We start from the raw sequence: 20,573 nt of genomic DNA on the forward strand, positions 1-20,573 counted from the left end.
CAAGATGGGCGGCTGCAGGAAAAGCCCACCAAGACCAGCTCAGATGGTATCTTTAAAAAGCACCAGGTATTTGAAATGGACAGGCAGGACTGAGAGCCACTGGGACATTGGAGCAAGGACCAGAGGGGAAAAAAGGGCTAAGAGAGAAGACATCCAGTTGCCTGGATTTGAATGAATGCAAGGAGACAGAGCAGGTGTGTTCTGGAACAAACCTGGCAGAAAACTCGGACAAACAGGAACCCAGGCCTTGGTCCTGTTGTTGTTGCTCATAACACAGAAAACCAAAAAGCTCTCTGGGTAAAAAAATATATGCCAGTGATAGGGGCTTTCACAAGCAACACTCAGTGTTCTGCACAACAGACTGTGTGAGAATGCCATCCCTTCAGATGACACGTCAGTATTGAAATATTCTAAACAAGGACCTACTGAGAGCATCCTAAAGACCACCCTCCTACTAAGGGAAAATCCCAGGACCACTCTGGGCAACAACAGTGCTACAGCTCAGAGCTTACTAGAAAGGTTCTTCTCTGAGCACATCTCAGCTCTACTGAATCAGAATCAGTATCTCAGCAAAACTGAAATGCACTAAAATGGGAGAAACAGCATTTACAGGTGGGGGTGCACCATACTTTTCAGCTCAGCTGCTTGACCCCATATCATCCTCCTCCACACCTGTGCTCATTCTGGGTGGCTTCTCCCAATTCATCTAAGATAACTCTTGGGCCTATGACCTTCATTTCACGTATGTATATATGACATACTCACCTTCTGTGGTGGTTTGAATGAAACTGGCCTCACAGGCTCATAGGAACTGGTTTGAAAGGACTAGGGCTTGTGGTCTTGTGGGAATAGGCGTGGCCTTCTTAGAGGAAGTATGTCACTGGGAGTGGGCTTTGAGGTTTCAAATGCTCAAGCCAGGCCCAGTACCATTTTCTCTTCCTGCTATCTGCCAACCTGGATGTAGAAATCCTGCCTTGCCTGTGTGCCACCATGCTCCCTACCACGATGATAACAGACTAAACCTCTGAAACAGTAAGCTAGTATCAATTACAATTTTTCCTTTATAAGAGTTGCCATAATCATGGTGTCCCTTCACAGCAATAAAACCCTAAGACACCCTCTCCTTGACATTTTCTTAATCAACCATTTGCAGTTGAATGGTTTTTCCAGCTAGTCCCCTTTCCTTGCCTTTGATTTATTTTCTCCCTTCTCTGGTTAGTTTGCATCTTCTTTTCTTCCTTGTTCCCTCCTTCCCTCCCTCCCTACTTTCCTTCCTTTCACTCCAACATCTCCTATAACCCAGGCTGGCCTTGAACTCCTGATCTGCCTGGGTCCATTTCCTAAGAGCTTAAACTACAAGAATGCACCACTTTTCCAGCTCCCCCCACCTTGTTTTCTATCCTTAGCACTTACCATCACCTGGCATACCTTGGTTTCCTATCTAATTAACTACAGCAGCCTCCTTGATACACTAGAAAATGTGGATACAATTAGTTGTATCTCCCCTTACCAAGAGATGAAACGTCTATCTCCATTTCTTGAAGCTTATTGGTACTATGACTTGCTTTGCTCTATGGGATGTTAGCAAACAAAACACAAACAGAAATATGAAAAGGCTTCACACACTAATGTAGCAATCCCTAGACACACCAGAAAAGTCATCCTAGGTTAGCCAAGCCCCAGGACCAACTAAATGCTAAAGAGTCTACCAACTAACTCATAGCCCCAAAGAAATAGGGATTGTGATTTTAAAGCCAAGGAGCTCTGAGTAATTTGTACTGAAGCAAGAGGATAAACTGCACCTATGAGTATAAAAATTTCCAAGGGCAGGGCTAGTGAACTCTGCTTGGGATGGCCTGCAGCATAGTGTGGCTATTCTAAAGCATTTTCAAGGAATGTGAGATAGAACAACAGCAGAGGGAAACCCTCTGAAATCGATGTATGCTGGCAAGAGATGGCCTCCCCACTCTAGGGGCTAGAGTGCCCAAAAAACCTTTCAGGGTTCAATACTGCCCTTCTTTCTTTTCAGGTTTTGCTTGAACAAAATAAAGCCTTCTAAATGAAAGAGTATGTGGGTACATATATCCACATGCAGTTATCCAACTAAAACAAAACAAAACAAAACAAAAGTGAAGCCTCGCAGTCTTTAGCTTGCCTAAGACAGTAAGCCACGTGATCTCTGGAGTATTTTCCACATTAAAAAGCACTTATGCACGGCCCCCGCCCCCCCACCACACCCACCCCTGCTTTAAGTTACTGCAGTTTTCAGCAGATTGGGAATCGGCAAACCAAATCCCTGCACATTGCTTCAGCTCTGTCTTGCCAAAGAAGAAAAATCTGCTGCTTTGGACTCCATTCAACAGTTGAAGACTCAGGCCATCGCGTTTTACATCTCAGATATTCCCTACTGTGTCTACATCACGTAAATCAGGGAATGCAAGGTCCCACATGCTGTGAAGCCAGTTCTGCAACCCTGAGAGCAAACCCCTAACCCCCTACCCCACTGCTGACCTCAGGAAGGGACCACAAACTGAAGTAGATTCTGCCTGCAGCAGAGGGTTTCACAGCTCTGACAAGGAGTAAGGTCTCTGAGAAGTCACAGGCAGGAGCTGTGGGCAAGCAGCAAGACTGTCCTGCCCTCTCTTCCACAATCTTTCTCCTGAGCTGACTCCTCATAGCACAGAGTGGCCTTGAATTCCCAGGCTCTAATGACCCTTTGGCCTCAGCCTTCCAAACAGACGGCACTTACAGGGACAAAATTTTTTAAATTAACAAAAATTTTTATTTGATAGTGGAAAATGAAAGACAACCTCTAACGCATTAAATGCTTGCCTACCCAAACGGGAAAAGGAAAGCTCTGAACTTCTGAACAGCTTTACCCGTCATTGACAGTTACGTTTGAACTCACACTTCAAATCTTAGTGTTGTAAGATGGTGGCAAAGCAGCTTAGAGCCACTGAGCTCCAGGGTCTCCCACGCTCCTTTGAGGGGGTACAAATCTCCTCTAAACAAGGGAATCATGTGACCACATGTGTGCAAAGACCCTACTCATCGGTCTCCTGGTTTTCTGGGTTTGGAAAACATGTAGTTACTAAAGTAGACCACTTAGGACTTGCTCTAAAATCACAGGGTTCAATCCTTTCTTGTCTTTCTATGACACATCTATACCGTGTATATGACTAAGAAGAAACCTATTAAGATTGGACTTTTGTGCTAATCTGGATGAACCAGGTTCCACCGCAACTAGAAATGACCCAAGAAACAAAACAACTGAAACCACAAAGTTTATCCCGACCTTGGGTCATACGTCCACTGTGCCCTTGCTCCTCGTGAGACCCCCTCAAGGACTCAGGCTAATGAAGCATTCACCACCTGGAGGTCTGCCAGACACCCAGGCAGATGACCATCACCAGGAGTCACCCACTGACTGTTAATGAAGGGACAGGTGTCACTTCTGCTCACACTTCATGTGCCAACTGAAGTCGCTTGTGCACACGTAACTCTGGGAAAATCAGTAAGTTCTCACACCGTGGGGAGCGATGGCTGCAGTAGTCTTTCTGACTCCCTAATTTATCATCTACCCACTTCAGAACACATTGCTGAGGCCATTTTAACTTCTGAGCACCCTTCTGAGTTCCATATGGCATTTGAAGATAGACCAGACAGAAACCCTGGCTTTAAAGAAATTAACAGCTAGATGAGACCTCATGAGGATGAGGCAGGAGGCTCACAAGTTCAAGATATTCCATGGGTATAGAATGAATTCAAGGCCAGCTTGGACTGCTTAGTGAGATTTTGTCTCAAAATAAAAAACAGCAAAACGTTTTATATAGTTTAGTGACAGTATGCTCGCCCAGATAGACAATGCCCTGGGTTCATAACCCATACTACTGTACAGACACACACACACACACACACACAGGGGGAAGAAAAAAATAACAGAAAGAAAGAAAACAAAAAAGACAGCTTGCCTTCATGATAAAAAATGTCAGATGCCAATTAAAACCATGCAAGATTTGGTAATAGTTTTAAAACAAGAGGTTTTAGCCACCGATAATTGAATCCATGGAAGTGGTCCTTGCAAAGAGGCAGGATCTGAGCCTGAAAGTGTTCAGACACTGAAAATGGACATGGCAGTCCATGTGCGAAGAAGGAAAAACTAGGGTGAATGACATTGTGAACACTGAATGGACAGGAGAAGTGGAAGGCATCAGCTCTCACTGGGAGAGGAGACTGGGCCAGGGTAAGGCTGACAAAAGTCTGAACAGAGTGAAAGAATCTTCGCACATCAGAGGAAGAAATGGTTCTACTCTTAAATCACACATCCCATGAGAAAACTCACTCCTATCTCTCTTTTGGAGAACCCGGAAAGCCACTCATCTTTCCTTCTCTTTGCCTGAGCCCGAAGGCCTGGACATTTGGGGCCTTGGAACTTAACACCCCTGGGTAGGTCAAATGGGGAGACCCATCTCAGTCGAGGGACTGGCGTCTGGCCATGTCACTCAACCAAGAGAATGTTCTTTCTGTAATTAAAGGGAGTTAACTCCCAACGAATGTTTGTTCTGTTTGTCCTGAGTTTGTTTCCTATCTCCCAGGATATTTCAGAAGCCACTCCTTACGGTCTAAGCTACAGGGCAAATTTATGTCTGTTTGTTCTGGAGTCTGCAATCCAATCCTCCCTCTCATGCAGATTTAACTTCAGAGTTTTGGCCTTCAAAATGGCCAATCCCGGTTTGCCCTGCCCTGTGTTTAGGACCTTTACAAGATCTCACCGCTTATCTTTCAGTGAGCTTCAGGGACCTTGGAATACGCTGGATCTGCATATTTTCACCGTTCTGCTGTTTCTGCACAAATAGGGGTCTGCTTGTGACCTGAAACTGATTTCTTACCACCAGCCCATTCTTTCCTAGGAAGATTCTGTGATAGTTTGTATGGCTCCAGTAGATGCAAGACTCCACTGCCATTTTCAGGACAATTATCAGAGCTAGCAGGCTCTTAGGACTCACTGAGATTCATGGAGAAGCAACCCTGCTCCCAGGGTGATCTGGGATCTGGCTCTCAGGACTCAGATACTGTCCTACTAAGTATTTTGTCACACAAACAATACTCCCAAGAGTCAAAAATCAGACAGAATGACCCTGAGGACGACGCCACGGCCGGAAACAGTAAGAGAAAAGCGTTGGGCATTTCCCAGGAAGCCTGAGTTTTAAAGTCCCACATCACTGATTTTTACTTCACGCCTTTATCAAACATATTATGGCCTAACTAGCGTTCCTCATGGGCTGGGGTATAGATTTTTATTTTTATAAATTTTCTCTAGTGTTCAGATTTATTTTGCACAAATCGCACGTCTGTAAATGTTTTAGGATTCAACCAATATGACTGTCTCTATGAAGTGAGACACCATGCAGCACACTATAGAGTCATAATTGGGTCCCCATGAGAGTGACACCAAGGAATTAGAACTCACTGTACTAAATCCCCGAAGAGAAGCACAATAGGGATAGATTAGTTAGAAAGCTCACAGCAATTTTGCCTATACATTATTTTTAACTATACTTCCAGGGTAGATAAAAAAAAGTGACTTTGAGATGACATATAATTTCCAGAAGCAATGGTCAGATGAACATTCTGAGTGTAAAGACAGGTACAGAAAAGTGGGGAGCGCATCTAGCGAGTGATGCTCAGTCTGGCTTTTTTATAAGGTGGAGTAGGAAGGACAAATGGTACAAGTATTTCGAGACAAGTGGGAAGAAATCAGGAAAAGCCGAACACCGTTGTCTTGACACATCAGGTACCACAGCTACTGGTGACTTCAGAACAAAGAAGCATTAACAGCCATCTCAAGCTCCACCACAGCTTCCTCGTTAGGTGTGGTCCACTTACACCAGCTGGCCTCCTCCTTGGGGTGGTTCCATGTGCAATCTCCTCTGCATGGACCCCACCTTGCTGCAGACAGCCTTACGGATAGCTCCCTCCTAACATTCAGGTACTCAATTCACCCCTTCCTCCTGCATGAACCTGTCTGACCAGCTGTCCCAAAGATGCTCACTTTTTAAACCTACTGATGCATTTTGCTTTCCAACAGCACTTTCAGGTTATTTTCCTTATGTCCCTGTAGTTTATAGTTTGCCTCCCCCCAATCTAAAGTAAACTTAACTTGAACAAGTAAATGAAACAGCGTTATGCCTACTAGAATGGCTGACAAATAGGTACTGATACAATCTGATAGACGCCATCTGTCACACAATACACTCACATAAATATACTGTCCTTGTTGGGCTTTGTTGTTGTTGCTGCTGTTGTTATTGTTTGGGTTTTTGTTGTTGTTGTTGTTGTTGTTGTCAACTTAGACATACCTGGCAAGAAGATGGAATCTTAATTGAGAGAATGCCTTCATCAGATTGTCCTGTAGGCAAGTCTATAGGGTATTTTCTTGGCTAATGGTTGATGTAGAAGTGTGGGCAGTGTGCCCCTCAGCAGGCGGTCCTAAGTTTTACAAGAAAGTGGACTGAGGAAGCCATAAGAAGCAGGCCGGTGAGCAGTGTTCCTCTATGGCATATAATTCAGCTTCTGCCTCCAGGTTCCTGCAGTGATTAACCTCAGCAGTAAAGTGTGACCTGAGAGCCATATTAAACCCTTTCCTCCCCACGCTGCTTCTGGCTACTGGCTTTTATCTCAACAATAGATACCCTAACTATCTAGTGGTTTGATCCAGAGATATTGAAAAAAAAAATATGCTATACATAGTGTCAAATGACTGTAAATCCCAGCACTTGGGAGGTAGAGTCCAGAGGATCTGGAGTTCAGCATCATCCTTGTGCGACAATGTTTGAGGTCACTGGAATATGTGACCCTCTCTCAGAAAATACAAGGAGGACATAGCAATCAATTAGAAGGCATTTTGATTAGCATTCCTCATCAGCTTTTCCCTTCTGCTTCAACAGATTTGTAAATGTGAATTTTGCATAAACAGAATAGTATGATTGTCTCATTTAGCATAGCATTTTCAAGGTTCCTGTAGCAAATCCTAAGTAGTCTACCACTTCTTTCTTAGAAAGCATTGAAATTTAGGCTTACTGTCACTTCCATCCTCAATACATGCAAACGCACACGCACCCTCCCACACATGTGCGCACACACATGTATAAGAGAGTTTAGGGCAGCTACAACAGTCCTGGTGATAAGGGATAAAAGGTGAAAATTTGCTGGGTAGTTTAGATTAAGAAGACACCAAAAATCATTTACAAAACCTTGGGAAGAAATGGCCATGAACCTCTGTTAACTCCATTCAATTTTCTTCGTCCTTACTCAAAAGAGCGTAACTTTTTCTTTCCCACCTTTCTTTCAGACACTGGCCAACACTGAAGCATGTTTTCTCTAGCCCTTCAAGCTCTCTTCCCCTTCCACTACAGAGGTGCTTGCTGCCACATGGCTGCTTGCTGACCTCCACTGCTGAACTTGCTAACCTAACTCAGAAGCCATGACTGGCCTCCTCCCTTCTCCCCCTGCAGATTCCTCTCCCAATCCCCCTCAACACACATCTACATCTGCCACAGTTTACAGCTTGCCTGCCCTGCTGTTTACTTCCCAACTCTAATAAAAATCATTCTTGAGTTCCCCTGAGTCCATTTTTAAATTCTTATATTAACGAGACTAAACCCAAAGAGGGAACCTTAATTTCCGCAGTAATGCTTTGTGTCCAAGGAAGGGCCCCCTTAAACCTTCCAGGAACACCAGCACAAGCAATCAGTACCCTTCTCATTTTGCACTTATGGATATCTGCCTACAACATTAAAGGCTCTGGGATTATCTCCACATCCCTGCACTCTAACTAGTGTGCATGACCAAGTTTTATCTCAGTTGAGAAACTTTAACTAGAGAAAACAAGACACAAGCCTGGGAACATCAATATGGAGAGAATGCTGTATTTTCACAGCTGTACCAGTGTCTCTATAGAAAAATATCAAATCTTTTATGCATGAATATTATTACAAAAAAATCAGCCCCATCATTTTTCCTTAGAGAGCTTTGAAATTCATGTTTGTGACCACCCTCATCCCTAACACACACACACACAGACACACACACACAGATACACACTCCACGTGTGTGTGTGTGTGTGTGTGTGTGTGTGTGTGTGTGTGAGAGAGAGAGAGGGGGGGGGGGGGGAGGAGAGAGAGAGGGAGAGAGGTTGAGAGAGGGAGAGTACTAGAACACTGGGAAAAAGCATCACGGAAAGACTTACTTTTAACAAATCTGAGTTTCAGTGCTGGCATGGCATTCAAATATAGTTTTCCCAATAGAGAATTAAGCACTCGGATAATGCACAGAAAATTACACAACGAACCTAAAGCTTCCTTTGCAATTCTAGCTCTAAATTAACATACAGATTAACACACAAATGCAAACCAGATTAGTCTACCATATAGAGCAGTCTGAGAATGTTATCTACTACAGATCTTTGCGGACTCATAAGAACAATGATTAGATAGATGCCCACACCGTTTTTGTGACTTTCCTCTCTCACACCTTGTTTTGATGTCAGCATATTACCCATCTGACATGGAAAAATGGTCCTACATTACAGAAAGAACACTCTATAAATAAATTTAAAACCCATATCCTACAGGCAGTAAAACTCAGAACAAGAATACATAAAGCAACACGTTCAGAATTCTGCTTCACTGTGCTACATAAAATATGTATATAAAGGTCAGGCTTGTGACATGTGAATGAATTATAATTATCTACCATAATTCAGTGATGGAAAGCAGACTATACGACTTCCTAAGCTGGAGCAGAGTACATATGACTTAGTACATATCACTTAAAAATTCATTCTTTCAGGCAGGTGCAGTAGAATACACCTGACCTGCAACCCCAACACTTGGGAAGCAGACACAGGAGGATTACTATGAATTTGAGGCTAGCCTGGGTTTGGTAATGAAAAGCAAGCAATCTTGGACTCCACTCTGAGTCCCTGTCTCTCAAGACCAAACGTTATACAGCTATTGCCTCCAAGCTGAACTGGTCTTTTCTGAAAAGAAGAGCAGGGCCACGACACTCAAAAAGCTAATGAAACCCACAAGAGTTACAAGGTTCACAAAACCCTTCCCCAAGCAGTAAGCAGTCAGAGAGAGGGCTATCAAACAGTCAGAGAGAGGGCTATCTAGTAGGCCTGTCTGGACATTGTACAGGGAGCGGGTGTGGGAGTCCCCTCTGTGTGTTGTGATTACCACTAATGAATAAAGAAACTGCCGTAGCCTGTTCATAGGGCAGAACTTAGGTAGGCAGGGAAGACAGAACTGAATGCTGGGAGAAAGAAGGGTTGAGTCAGAGGGATGCCATCTATCCACCACCAAAGATTGACATGCTGAAACTTTGCTGGTAGGCCATGACCTTGTGGTAATATACAGATTAATACAGATGGGTTAAATTAATGTGTAAGAGTTAGCCAATAAGAAGCTAGAGCTAATGGGCCAAGCAATGTTTTAACTAATATAGTTTCTGTGTGATTATTTCGGGTCAAAGCTAGCCCGGGTGGCTGGAATGAACAAGCAGCGGCTCCTTGCAACAGGGAGCTTCAGGGATGCAGTTTTCTTTAGTGGTCACACATGCTAGGATGGGGTTTCTGGTGGGTGATGCAGCTGTCCAGGAGTCATCCACACTCCTGCAAATAACCCCTCACTCACGTTCCTCTAAGTGACTCCAATAAACTCCCGGCTCAATAAAACAGATGGAAATAGACCAGCTTTTTTGGTTTGTCATGTGTGCCCTATCTAGGGTGAAGAGACATTTGTTCATGTCTCCCAGGAGAAGTCATAACACCGAAAGAATAAAGAAATCCGCTTTAAGTATTATTTCTGCTTTTACAATCTCTGTGTACCCTGTTTCTTCTATATCGAGTGCTCAACGCAATCCTCAGTTTTTAAGTCAAATAAAAAAAAAAAACCACATTGGAAATTGAAAGCAATCACCTGTGTGTCTGTCTTTGTCCCTTAAGTTGGTACAGGACCTGCAGTGCAAATAATAGCGCACAGTAGTGAAAAGCAGAGATAACGCCTACAGCTATCTAGGGAGAATCGAAATGCGAGGAAACCGTAGCGTTCCCCAGCCCAGTGGGTATAGCAGCACAAATCACTTCAATCCTCATCTTACCCACGCGGATCACTCTCTCCAGCTCCTCAGCCTCCAGTTATTGACGCCTCCCAACTCACCGGTTTTCGGTTTTCTCTCTCTCTCTCTCTCTCTCTCTCTCTCTCTCTCTCTCTCTCTCTCTCTCCACCCACTTGGACCCCACCTTGGATCTCATCGTCAAGCAGAAGTGCTATAAGTAGCACCTTAAAAACCCCTCTGGGGTGGGGCATAGTGGCTCATGCTTCTAATTCCATCACTGCAGAGCAGAAGCAGGAGGATTACTCCAAGCTCCAGACCAGTCAGGACAGACAGAGACCCTGTTTCAAATAAACAACAACATCAAAGCCCCTCTGGAATGGCTCTAATTATTAGCCTATTGAATTAGCCATCCATGTGTTTTTGAATTTACAGCCCTATATCCACCCCGTTCCTTTGTCCCTATCAGCTACCTCTCCATCCGGGCACTGCTCAGTCATTTCAAGACTATTCCTGTGTCCAGGAACTACTACTCCCTAGTTCCAAAGACTCTTTTTTGCCTTCCCTCTAACCTGGTAAATTCTACCTCTCTGATATGAAGAACAAAATGATGCAAAAAACCAATCAATGGTTCATTTCTTTTACTCGTCTGTTTAATCGATACCTACTGAGCAATAAGTGCAAGCAGCAAAAAACCATGTTCCTATTTGGAAATCCATTTTACAGTGGCCCTTTTTTTATGACTTTCCTAAAAATAGTTGAAACACTGGAGCATCCAGACATCACCTCCACACAGTCCCTACTGCTCCGTAGGTGAGCTTCGCCTGTTCAGGGGCTGATGGGATCACTTCCTCTCAATACCAACAGAAGCACCTCTTGTTTGCCACTCACCTTCCATTTCCTGCAAGAACCCAGGCACCAACATCTCTCTCCCTTCCTTAAATGCATCCTTCTACCTAAGCTCTTCGTGCCTCCCATCTATCATATCCACTATGCTTTTTATTGTTCTGGCTGCTGGGGACATAAACGTAGCGTAAATGAAGCGCAAAACTATATTCAAGGATCTCACTGGCTAGTGAAAGGGTAAAAGTATAAATATGCACATGCACATACACACATGTACACACACACACACACACACACAGGGTGGTCATCATTTCTTTTCTATCATGTTTGAGAGGAAGAGCACCCATGAAAAGAAATTGGTGGAGAAAAATGAGTAAATGGGGGTTAAAACAACTTTTAATAAAAAAATGAAGTGACATTATTTCTTAATAATGTAATGTGTTGGGTGCTATTTTAACCCTCGCAGCAATCCTGTAAGGAGGAATAACCTTATCTCCTTTCGCACACGAGGAAACTGAGGCACCGAATGCTTAAGGTGATTGCCTAGAGTCCTCCAGCTTAGAAGTAATGGAATTAGGGCTCAAAGATCCTTGGTCCTGGATCTATGTCCTAACTACAGTATCTTGATGAGAAAAAGATGGAGGGAGAGGACAGGCATATAGAAAAGTCAGTAAGGCAGAATGCAGGTAATGATTTTGTCCTTGAGCCCTTGCAACCCAACTTCCCTACACTGTCAACAGAGCACTTGCTAAGAACTCTGGAGACCCCACTACCGCTCATTCTTATCCCGCTGGATTCTCCTGACAGCACACCTCACTGCTGCAGAGCTGGAACTGGGCGGACACACCCTCTCTTTCGGGAGCTCTTAGCCTGCACCTTCCTGCTCTGCTCTCCCCTTCATCCACCGCCTTCCTTCTTTGCTGACTGAATGAGAACATTCCTCCTTCTTATATTCACAGGCCCTCTTTTCTAGCCATAGGTCATACCTTGGCGATTCATTTCCACAGCACCCTTGCTACAAACTTCCATAGTTCATGCAGAGCTGCATGAGGGGTAAAGTCTGTCTGCAGGGATCCTTACTTCTTGCCTGGGATAAATACTCTGCCACCCACTGGAAAGTTCACTACACTTGCCCCTCTACCTACTGCAGAGGACCTCAGCTGTATTCTAGAATCTGAAGGAAGGAAAGCCAGCTATTCAGAAACAGTAGAATGGTAGGTACCACAGATTAGAAGGAAGAGGAACTGATAGGCCTAGGTCAAAAAGAGCAGCGTTCTATAAGATGAGAAACACTTAGGGATTTGATGCACAACATAAACACTAAAGAAATAATATGGTATTGTTCACTGAAAACCAGCTAAACGACTAGATTTTAGGTACTCGTCAAACAATAAAAAGGCTGGAAGAGATGACTCCGTGGGTCATAGTATGTACGGCTCTTGGATAAGCCAAGTTCAGTCCCCAGCACTCATGTTGGGCAACTGTCAACCACCTGTAGCTTCAGGTCCAGATGAACTTGAAGCCCCTGCCTTCTGCAGGTACCTGTGCTCATATGCAAATACACCCACACAGGCACATCCAAACACAATTTTTTTAAATAAAATAATTTTAATAAACAAATTAAAGGGCTCCGAAGAGATGTGAAAAATGACAGAATTACTTGCTTCTCTTTAGTAACCATTATGTGTGTATACATTTATACATGTAGAGAGAAATACACATACACACACATACATACATGCATACTCATATGCCAAAACATGATGCTGTGTAACCTTAAAATATACGTTAAACAAAAATCTTTAAAACTAAGGCTTAATCTGTATTTCTCTCCTTGAAAATGCTCCCGGAAACTGTCCAAATGGCACAAATGAGTCCACATTCTCCAGGTCCCAAGGCGATAATTGCAGCTGCCCTGACATCCTTCTTTCTCCCTCAAACCTCACTTCTGTTTAGTCACCAAAACCTGAGTATACTTCCATAGGAACTTCCAAATCTTTCCAATTTCATTATTAATAATAACCGTTATTATTCTCTGCTTCCTCCAGTCCATTATGAATACTCCCCAGGCATTGCTGGGCCATACTAATCAGGCAGATCGCCACTGCTCCACCAAATGATAGTTGTAAGTAAAAATCCCTAGTCCCAGAAAATATCTTCCAATCTCCCAGTCTGGGGAGACTTACATGGTTGTGAAGCAACCTGTGCTTTATTCGCTCCTCCCAGAATATCCATATAACAAATCCTCCCTGGTAATGTTGGAAAGAGCCTAGGCATTCATGGCCTTATATAATCATATCAGTAGTGGGGTCATTCCCTGTCCCACATCTGTTTTCTCTTATTCTAGTAATAGAATTTCATTTTCCTTTAGGGAACGGCCCCTCCCCAAGTGTTGGACTGCCTCGCAGAGATCAACATCTCCCGCACTTCAAAGCTAGACATGTGGCCCAAGATGACCCACCCATGAACCACTGTCCCCTTGGACAAACGTCTGGCCCAAATGTGGGGGACGTGACCCCATTCCATGGTCAGAGCACACTATATCCCTTCTGGGGTTTCAATGCCACCACTGGGTAGAAGAATTACTAAGGCTCACGTGAGTTCTGATGTTTTGTAGACAACAGTTGCCTGAGAATGAAGCGCACATGGGGAAATGAAGAAATCACAGCCATTCCCATCCCCTCTGGCTGCTGAGCTAGACAAGCCCACAATCGCTCTTTAAAAACAAAATCACTTGGCTGGAGATTCCAGAACTGACAGTTCCTCACATGAAGAAGGTACACAAATGCCTACCAACTGACCCTGCGGCATACGTGCTGGACCGCCTTAGATACATGTCTGTCTGGACTGGGAACGCGCCTAAGGTCAAACTCACTACTATTTCCGTAGTAAGATAAAATAACGCTGTAGTTAACGAAGCTAGTTTACATCAGAATAGACTTTGCTATGAAAAAAAAAGTATAGAGCACATGAATAAAATTCTGTCAAAGAACTTCACCTCATGTTTTCAGAACTGTGAACTAAGACATATAATAGATCTATCTCAATTAATAAATTCCCTTTGTGTATTCATCTGTTTGCCAGGTCGTGTGTTTAAGTGACAGTGGTTGGGTTCTGGACACCCGTACCTGAAATGGTTCCCTGTGCTTTCTTTCAGGCCTCCAATGTTCCAAGCTTTACTTCCCCACCATTCTTTCATACACATTCACAGCGGTGTTAAACTTAAAGACTGTTAGTTTGATTATTGAAACAAAAAGTCTTTAGGCCCTATATTGTACATAATTGGTAAACACCAGGCCTGCCTGTCCAACCAAGAGATGGTATTCATGGCTCTCAGGCAAAAGCTTAGGTAGCCCCCAGTCTCCTCTTAGGGAAATCAGGCACAATACTGGCTCCTCTGCCTTTTGTCCCTGATTACATCCTGAAGGGAGACCACAGAAATTTGGAAAATCACAACTGTTCCGCTCCACAGGACCCCCAGTAACCACAACGTTCATCCGTTTTCCTGTGAGCAGCTCTTGTCATTCTCTAGGGTCCTTCCAGAGCGTAAAATGCTCTTGGTGCACTGTTTTAGCCAAATATCCATCTTCATTATCAGTGCTCCTGATTTTAACAGCAACCCCCTAACTGAGCTGAACAGTGGTGCCCTACTTTATAAACCAGGACCAGGGCCAGGTCAGTTAGGCAAAGGAACAAACACGCACACGCACACACACACACACACACACACCTATACTCTTGTTTTCTTTCTGCTTTCATTTTTCTCTCAGGATTCATCCAATCAACACGTTTATTGATATTAATTGCTGTCTTTGGTACTCTCAGATGTAGGGCTGTGCTCTCAGAAACTAATGAGAATACTTCACAAGTAATTTCATTTTTAACTGTGCAGTGTTTATTTTTATAAAACCTAAAATGGACAAACACATAAGCACCAACTATCTTCCAGCATGCATGAATGTCCAGAGGCATTCATGTTCATGACACAGGAAGCCAAAGGCAGCTTGCCATCAAACCAACCTGCGTGAGTTGAGTGATGTGGTCGCCAGGCAAAACAATACCTGGAGACGCTTCAGCCTTGGGAAGAATCCAGACTCTACCTCACAGGACTTGAACGAATAACACAAATACCCCTCCCATCCCAAGGGGTGTTTCTGGGTCAGGACTCCCTTTCTCTGGATATTTTCCCAGCATACTATCCTGCTTCTTTGGCTGACCTTTAAAGCTAAAACCTCTGGAACGAAGCCCATGAGAGATTGTGATAAGGCAAATTCAATGGCTTTGGGGCTCACAGAAATGTTTTTCTAAAGCTAAGCAGAACCCCAAAGGCCTCATAGAAGCCATTCTTTGTCTATGAGGTTAATACAACAGACCCCCACACACACTCCATCACCGTCAGGCTACGGCCTTTGATGGCTTTTTCTAGTCCAGGTTTCCCTGTTCTGGTTCAGTCTCATCATGAGAAACATGCCATGTGAGAGTAGCTAGCCAAGGCAGGGCTGAGGTTCTTGGCTGTGAAGAGCTATCCCGTGCAAGGCCAGATGTATCACATAGGAATCAGATGGGATTAGCAATGCATCTACTCTCCCGCTTACAACATGCCTACAGATTTACCAGGGAAACTCAGCCCATTTGCATACAGCCTAGCGGGCTAGCCATGAACACCCAGAACTCACTCTCCGACACTCATTAGCATTTAAGAATCCTATTTGTCACAGGCCAAAATTAACCAGGAAACCAGGCAGCAGCATCTTTGAACAAGGTTCTTTCCGCTCAAGATCATTTTCTACTTACCTGGAAAATCATTCTGAGTTTACGTGTACAGATAACATTCAGTCTTAACATTTTAATTCAAATGTGATTAAACACAATATGCTAATGCAAAATGCTTTATAATATACATAAATATGATATAATTGTCCTTCAGATATTTTCAGTTTCAAAGAGCATCTCATGTAGCCCAGACTGGCCTCAAATTCAGTATATAGATGAGGATGACCTTGAACTCCCAATCCGCACACCAGCATGCCTACTTTATGAGGTACTAGGAACTGCACTCAGCTCTCTGTACAATACTATCAACTAAGCTCTATCCCCAGCCCTCATTCTCTGCCCTTTCCTCCCTGCCATCTCAAGCAAAGGTAAATGAGGGAAGATGGTACCATCCAGGGCCATCGGCTCGCATTGTTTAAGTGCAACATAAAACTGTTTTTGAAACAGTTTTAAATGAAATAGAAAAATCACTCTCCTCGTGTACAAAACTCACCTAACTCAGCCACTTGACATCTACCTATCTTCCATTTAAAAAAAAAAAAGTCCTCCTTTCACCATATCTAAATAACATTTAGGTCTCACTTATTCAACCTGTCCCTTCTGATTCAAATTCAAGGAACGTTTTACCACAGACCTGTGTGCTGAGCAGTGCATAGCGACCCCTGCTTTCTTATCTCAAGGTTTATCATCTTACACACAGAGGCACAGGGGTGCCCCTAAGTTCAGTGACTTTCCCGCTCACAGCCTTGCTAGTCTTCACACCCACATGCTCACTGGGGGAGCCCCGTGTAAAGCAAATCCCAGGGTAGCTTCCAGCTGGCTTTACCCTTGTGGAAACCTGCACAAAACGTGACATGGCTGGTGGTGAGGAAGGCTGCTATTGGTAATCTCCGGCTTGGAATCAATGATTATAGGCAATTCATAGAAGGATAAATACAGCAACTGCGCACCGCAAACCATCTGTTCACAAGAGATCTTCTCCCAAATTCAATTAACGAGAAATTCATTCCTCTCTATACAGATCTCGTCTACCAACAATTAATAACATGTACCTGACCTTATTCCTTTATATTTCCATTCCCTAACCAGTAGGATGTTAACTCAAAGACTTGGAGGATACAATTAGTGGCAGCAGACAAAGGCTGCTTCTTCTTACCCCAGGCACGCCAACAGCCATGCATATCACCCACCCTGCGGCACCCTATTAGGGGTTGGTAGTTCTAGATACTCCAGGGGCTCCTATTCAGAGCTCAGCTTGCCAACTCCAGGCATCCCACAGCCAACATAGCAAGCAAAACTTGATATATTCTGACACAAGAACAACCACTAGCAATGACGATAGCTAGGCATCACTTCAGAGTTTTAAACATAAACCATTCATAAAACCTAAGAAAACATAATGCTATCTCCATAACCAGAGGCAAGAACAACCCTCATTACTGCTCCCTTCTTGAGGGCCTTTTTGCTTGTTTGATTGCTTCTCCCATTACTCTGTATGTCTTATCTTCCCGGAACAGAAAAGAGATCCACCTCCACTTTTCTGCAGAAATCTCCAGGCCAGAAATCTTACCCTTAAATGCTAACATGCTACACAAAACACTGCATTGATAGTCTAAGTAGGCAGCCAACACTGTAAGCTTTACCGTGGTAAAAATTCACTACTTTCCTCGCCTAGGATATCATATTAAATATATACATATACATGCTGCCAGGATCATAAATGACTTCAGAAATAATAAACAAGTTCTTGATCGAATTTGTGATACATGAGCGAACTCCCCAGACCCCCAGCACAAAACATGAAAACATTCCAGGAACATTGGCAAATTATTTACTGCCCTAAGCTGAACCATGGCCGGTTTATTGCTGGAAAGAAAGAATCACAGAAGGATGGCCAAAGTGTTAAAAGGTCAGTGCAGTAAAGGGTGAATACGAAATACATTGTCCCTTTACAGTGCCATGATGGTGCACACGCAGGAACTCAATTTACCCCGCCTAAGCCAAAAGCTTTGTGCTCCTTTCATTTGCCTGAAAATGTTTTACTCTGTACAATAGCAGATCTTTTCACACTAGTTATTGCAGCAATTCAGGGCTCCTCTGTAACCCCTGGGAGAGCTTTATTTCCACAATGGGATTGTAAAAACTACAGTAAATAGTAGTTAGCGGTATGTATATAAACTTCCTTGGTTTTACTTTTGACATGGAAAGCCGTGGCTCTTCGCTATAAAGACATTTGTAAAAAGTCAGAAGAGGTTATAGGACACTGGCATGTTTGCTTGTTCAAAGCGGATGAGAGAACGGTGCTGCCCTCTCACTAGAGGCGACTGGACTCTGCAATCTTAGCTCAATTCTGAGTCCAGGAGGACAGAAGTGTCTCTCTACCCTTGAAAGTTGAGAAACCTCCCATTATCAACAAGTCCAGGTCCTTCTAAGCAAATATTAGTGAGCATTGACTGGATATTTGCTTCCAGTCTACTGAGCTACCAACTAGAACTCTGGGAAAGGGGGATTTTACTCTTTCCTTCTGCACACTGGATAGAAGGATTCTTTAAGCAACAAGATCCCCAAAGGAGCCATCCTGGACCAGAGTTTTAGATTCCAATCATGGCTGTACAGTTGGGGTCAGTCTCCTGTCCCAGTGTCCTGGTCTGTTTTATGCCCATTGTGCACCACGGTTGTTTTTGAATTAGTATGGCTTTGAGAACTTAGCCTCCAAATGCGGCTGGCAAAGAAGATGCTTAATGTTGGCTGAACTGAAAATGTCTCCTGAAAGATTGGACAGATGTGTTCTTTCTGTCTGTTAGCCTTCTGTAGGTACTACTGAGATTTATGTGGTGCTAAACTGTAAGGTTTGGTTAAAAGACCTGAATGGACTCCGTGTTTCTTTCACGGAAGAGGTCGATAGAACCTCAAGAGGTAATTCTCCTGCAGGTGGCAGACACTCAGGTAACAAAATCTGACTGGGTGCTCTAACTTCTTCAGGGGCCCCAAAGAAGCGACAGGGACATAAACCATGCTTCTTGCCCTGGCTCAGCCCTCCACTGGCTTCTCTGGAATACATCCTCCCTCCAGGAGGGTAAAGAGCAACACCTCCCTCTCTGTCCTCTGTATGCTCACAGCTCCTCCTCAGCTTATTTCTAGAAGCAGGCAAAGGAGTTCATTCCTCCAGTCGAATTTTGCCCCAGTGGCCAGAGCGGGGAGGGGGCTGGCCCAGCATCCTAGGCACGCACAGAGTTCAAATGAAATGGTCTCAGAAATCATCTGTGCTCTCTCGTTTCATCAACACCAATGGTTACCTTCCTAGGAGCCCCGTGGCACCATGCGAACACTCCAAAACGTCCCTGTGTCCCTTGGGTTTTACACTCAACCCCATTTGAGCTCCAACAGGATTCCCTCCTTGGATCAGTCTCAAAGTTGTGAGGTCCTTAGGAGGGGCATTTACAGAGCACTCTCCAGTCCCGTTTTTGGTAGGGACATGGGAAAGAGGACAAAATCCAGGGCTTTTAGGCCAGAATACAAATCGGTAGCGCTGGCTAGGGTCCCATAAAAATGTATTGGCATTTCCCTCAGGATAGCGAATGGAACGAAAACCCACCAAAGGCACCTCATCAAAACATTCCTGCGACACGCTGCAACAGGGTACCTCACGTTCCACCCCAATAGAAGATTCCGAAGTTCCCCTAGCGGAACCCAGCCAGTGGCTTTCAAGGTCTCCCAGGTTCCTCCCCACCCAGCTCCGGGGGCCCACATTTGGATCCCAGCCAGGCGAACCAGCAGCCAGGACCCCTCTAAATTCGTGCTTCCCTTCTGGTGTCCCGCCCCCTTCCTCACTCCTCCCACCCCAGCTCCAGTTGAAGTGCTCCAGGCTCACCAGAGCCCAGCAGTACTGTGGCCCAAGAGGTTAATCCAGGCTTTCCCCTCCTAGTTGGGTTCAGAGGCGTTCTCACTCTTTGGCCTCGCAAAGGTCTCTACCTTCCCTGCCACGATTACTCGCAGGGGTGTTTCCTCAAGTTAGTAGCCCTCCCGAACCGTTCAAAGGTCCAAGGTGAGTCTGAGTCAGGGCAGAGGCACCCCAGATTTTCCAAAGACCCTACCTGTCCCGCACAGCTTGTAAAAACAAATTAAACAGGGACCCCAGCAACTTCGGGGCATGCGTGTGATTGTGCAAGGAACGGGCGAGAGCATCGCCCCGGAGTTCGGGCCGCAGCTGCAGAAGTACATCTGGAAAAGGGGGAGGGGTCCAAGGAAAGGGGACAAGAAGTCCCCAACAGCTAGTTTCTAGGTGCAGTGCCTGAGTCACCGGGGATTGGGTTACCTGTCCTACGTTGATGAATCCGTACTTGCTGGCTATGCGGTCGGCCTCCGCGAAGCCGCCAGCGATCTTCACTGCCCAGTGGTTGGTGTAGACGCGCGTCCGGCACACTGGGAGCAGGCAGCCCGCGAGCAGCGCCAGCACGCACAGCAGGTCCCGCCGTCCAAGGCAGCAGCAGCGGCTCCTCCAACCCCAGCCCATGGTCCCGGCGCCTCGCAGCTTCGCTAGCCCGGCTGCTGGCTCGCGCGCTAAGCGGCGCGCACAACTAACTTCTCCGGCCTGGGCCGGCGGGGCGCGCAACCGGGAGCGGTCGGTAGGAGGCAGAGAGTCCGGGAGAGGAGCGGAGCGGAGCTGCGAGTCCCTTGCAGGCTCCTAGACCATCCCTGTGACAGCGGGGACCCGGGCTATAGGCTCTGGGCCGGCGGGGCGGTGGGCGAGCACTCCCCGGCTGGCACAGGAGGAGGTGGAGTGGGACTGGCGCCTCAGCCGCGGGCTCTCCGGGCTCCGCTCCTGCACTCTTCGGCTG

The 20,573-nt window shown here is 45.1% G+C and overlaps 1 protein-coding gene across 2 annotated transcripts in view; it reads right to left on the minus strand.

Moving 5' to 3' along the window:
* The window catches only part of Pcsk5 (proprotein convertase subtilisin/kexin type 5), a 418,822-nt gene extending 398,516 nt beyond the window's left edge, over positions 1–20,306 (minus strand). For both annotated transcript variants that reach the window (XM_005352026.3, XM_005352027.3), the window contains exon 1: positions 20,051–20,306. In XM_005352026.3, the coding sequence (XP_005352083.1) occupies positions 20,051–20,248 (198 nt within the window). In that variant the 5' untranslated portion in view covers positions 20,249–20,306. The remainder of the gene's footprint in view (positions 1–20,050) is intronic.
* Positions 20,307–20,573: the final 267 nt, after the last annotated feature.

Source organism: Microtus ochrogaster, chromosome 8 (assembly GCF_000317375.1).
Source record: "Microtus ochrogaster isolate Prairie Vole_2 chromosome 8, MicOch1.0, whole genome shotgun sequence".
In the NCBI taxonomy this organism is placed as follows: Eukaryota; Metazoa; Chordata; class Mammalia; order Rodentia; family Cricetidae; genus Microtus; species Microtus ochrogaster.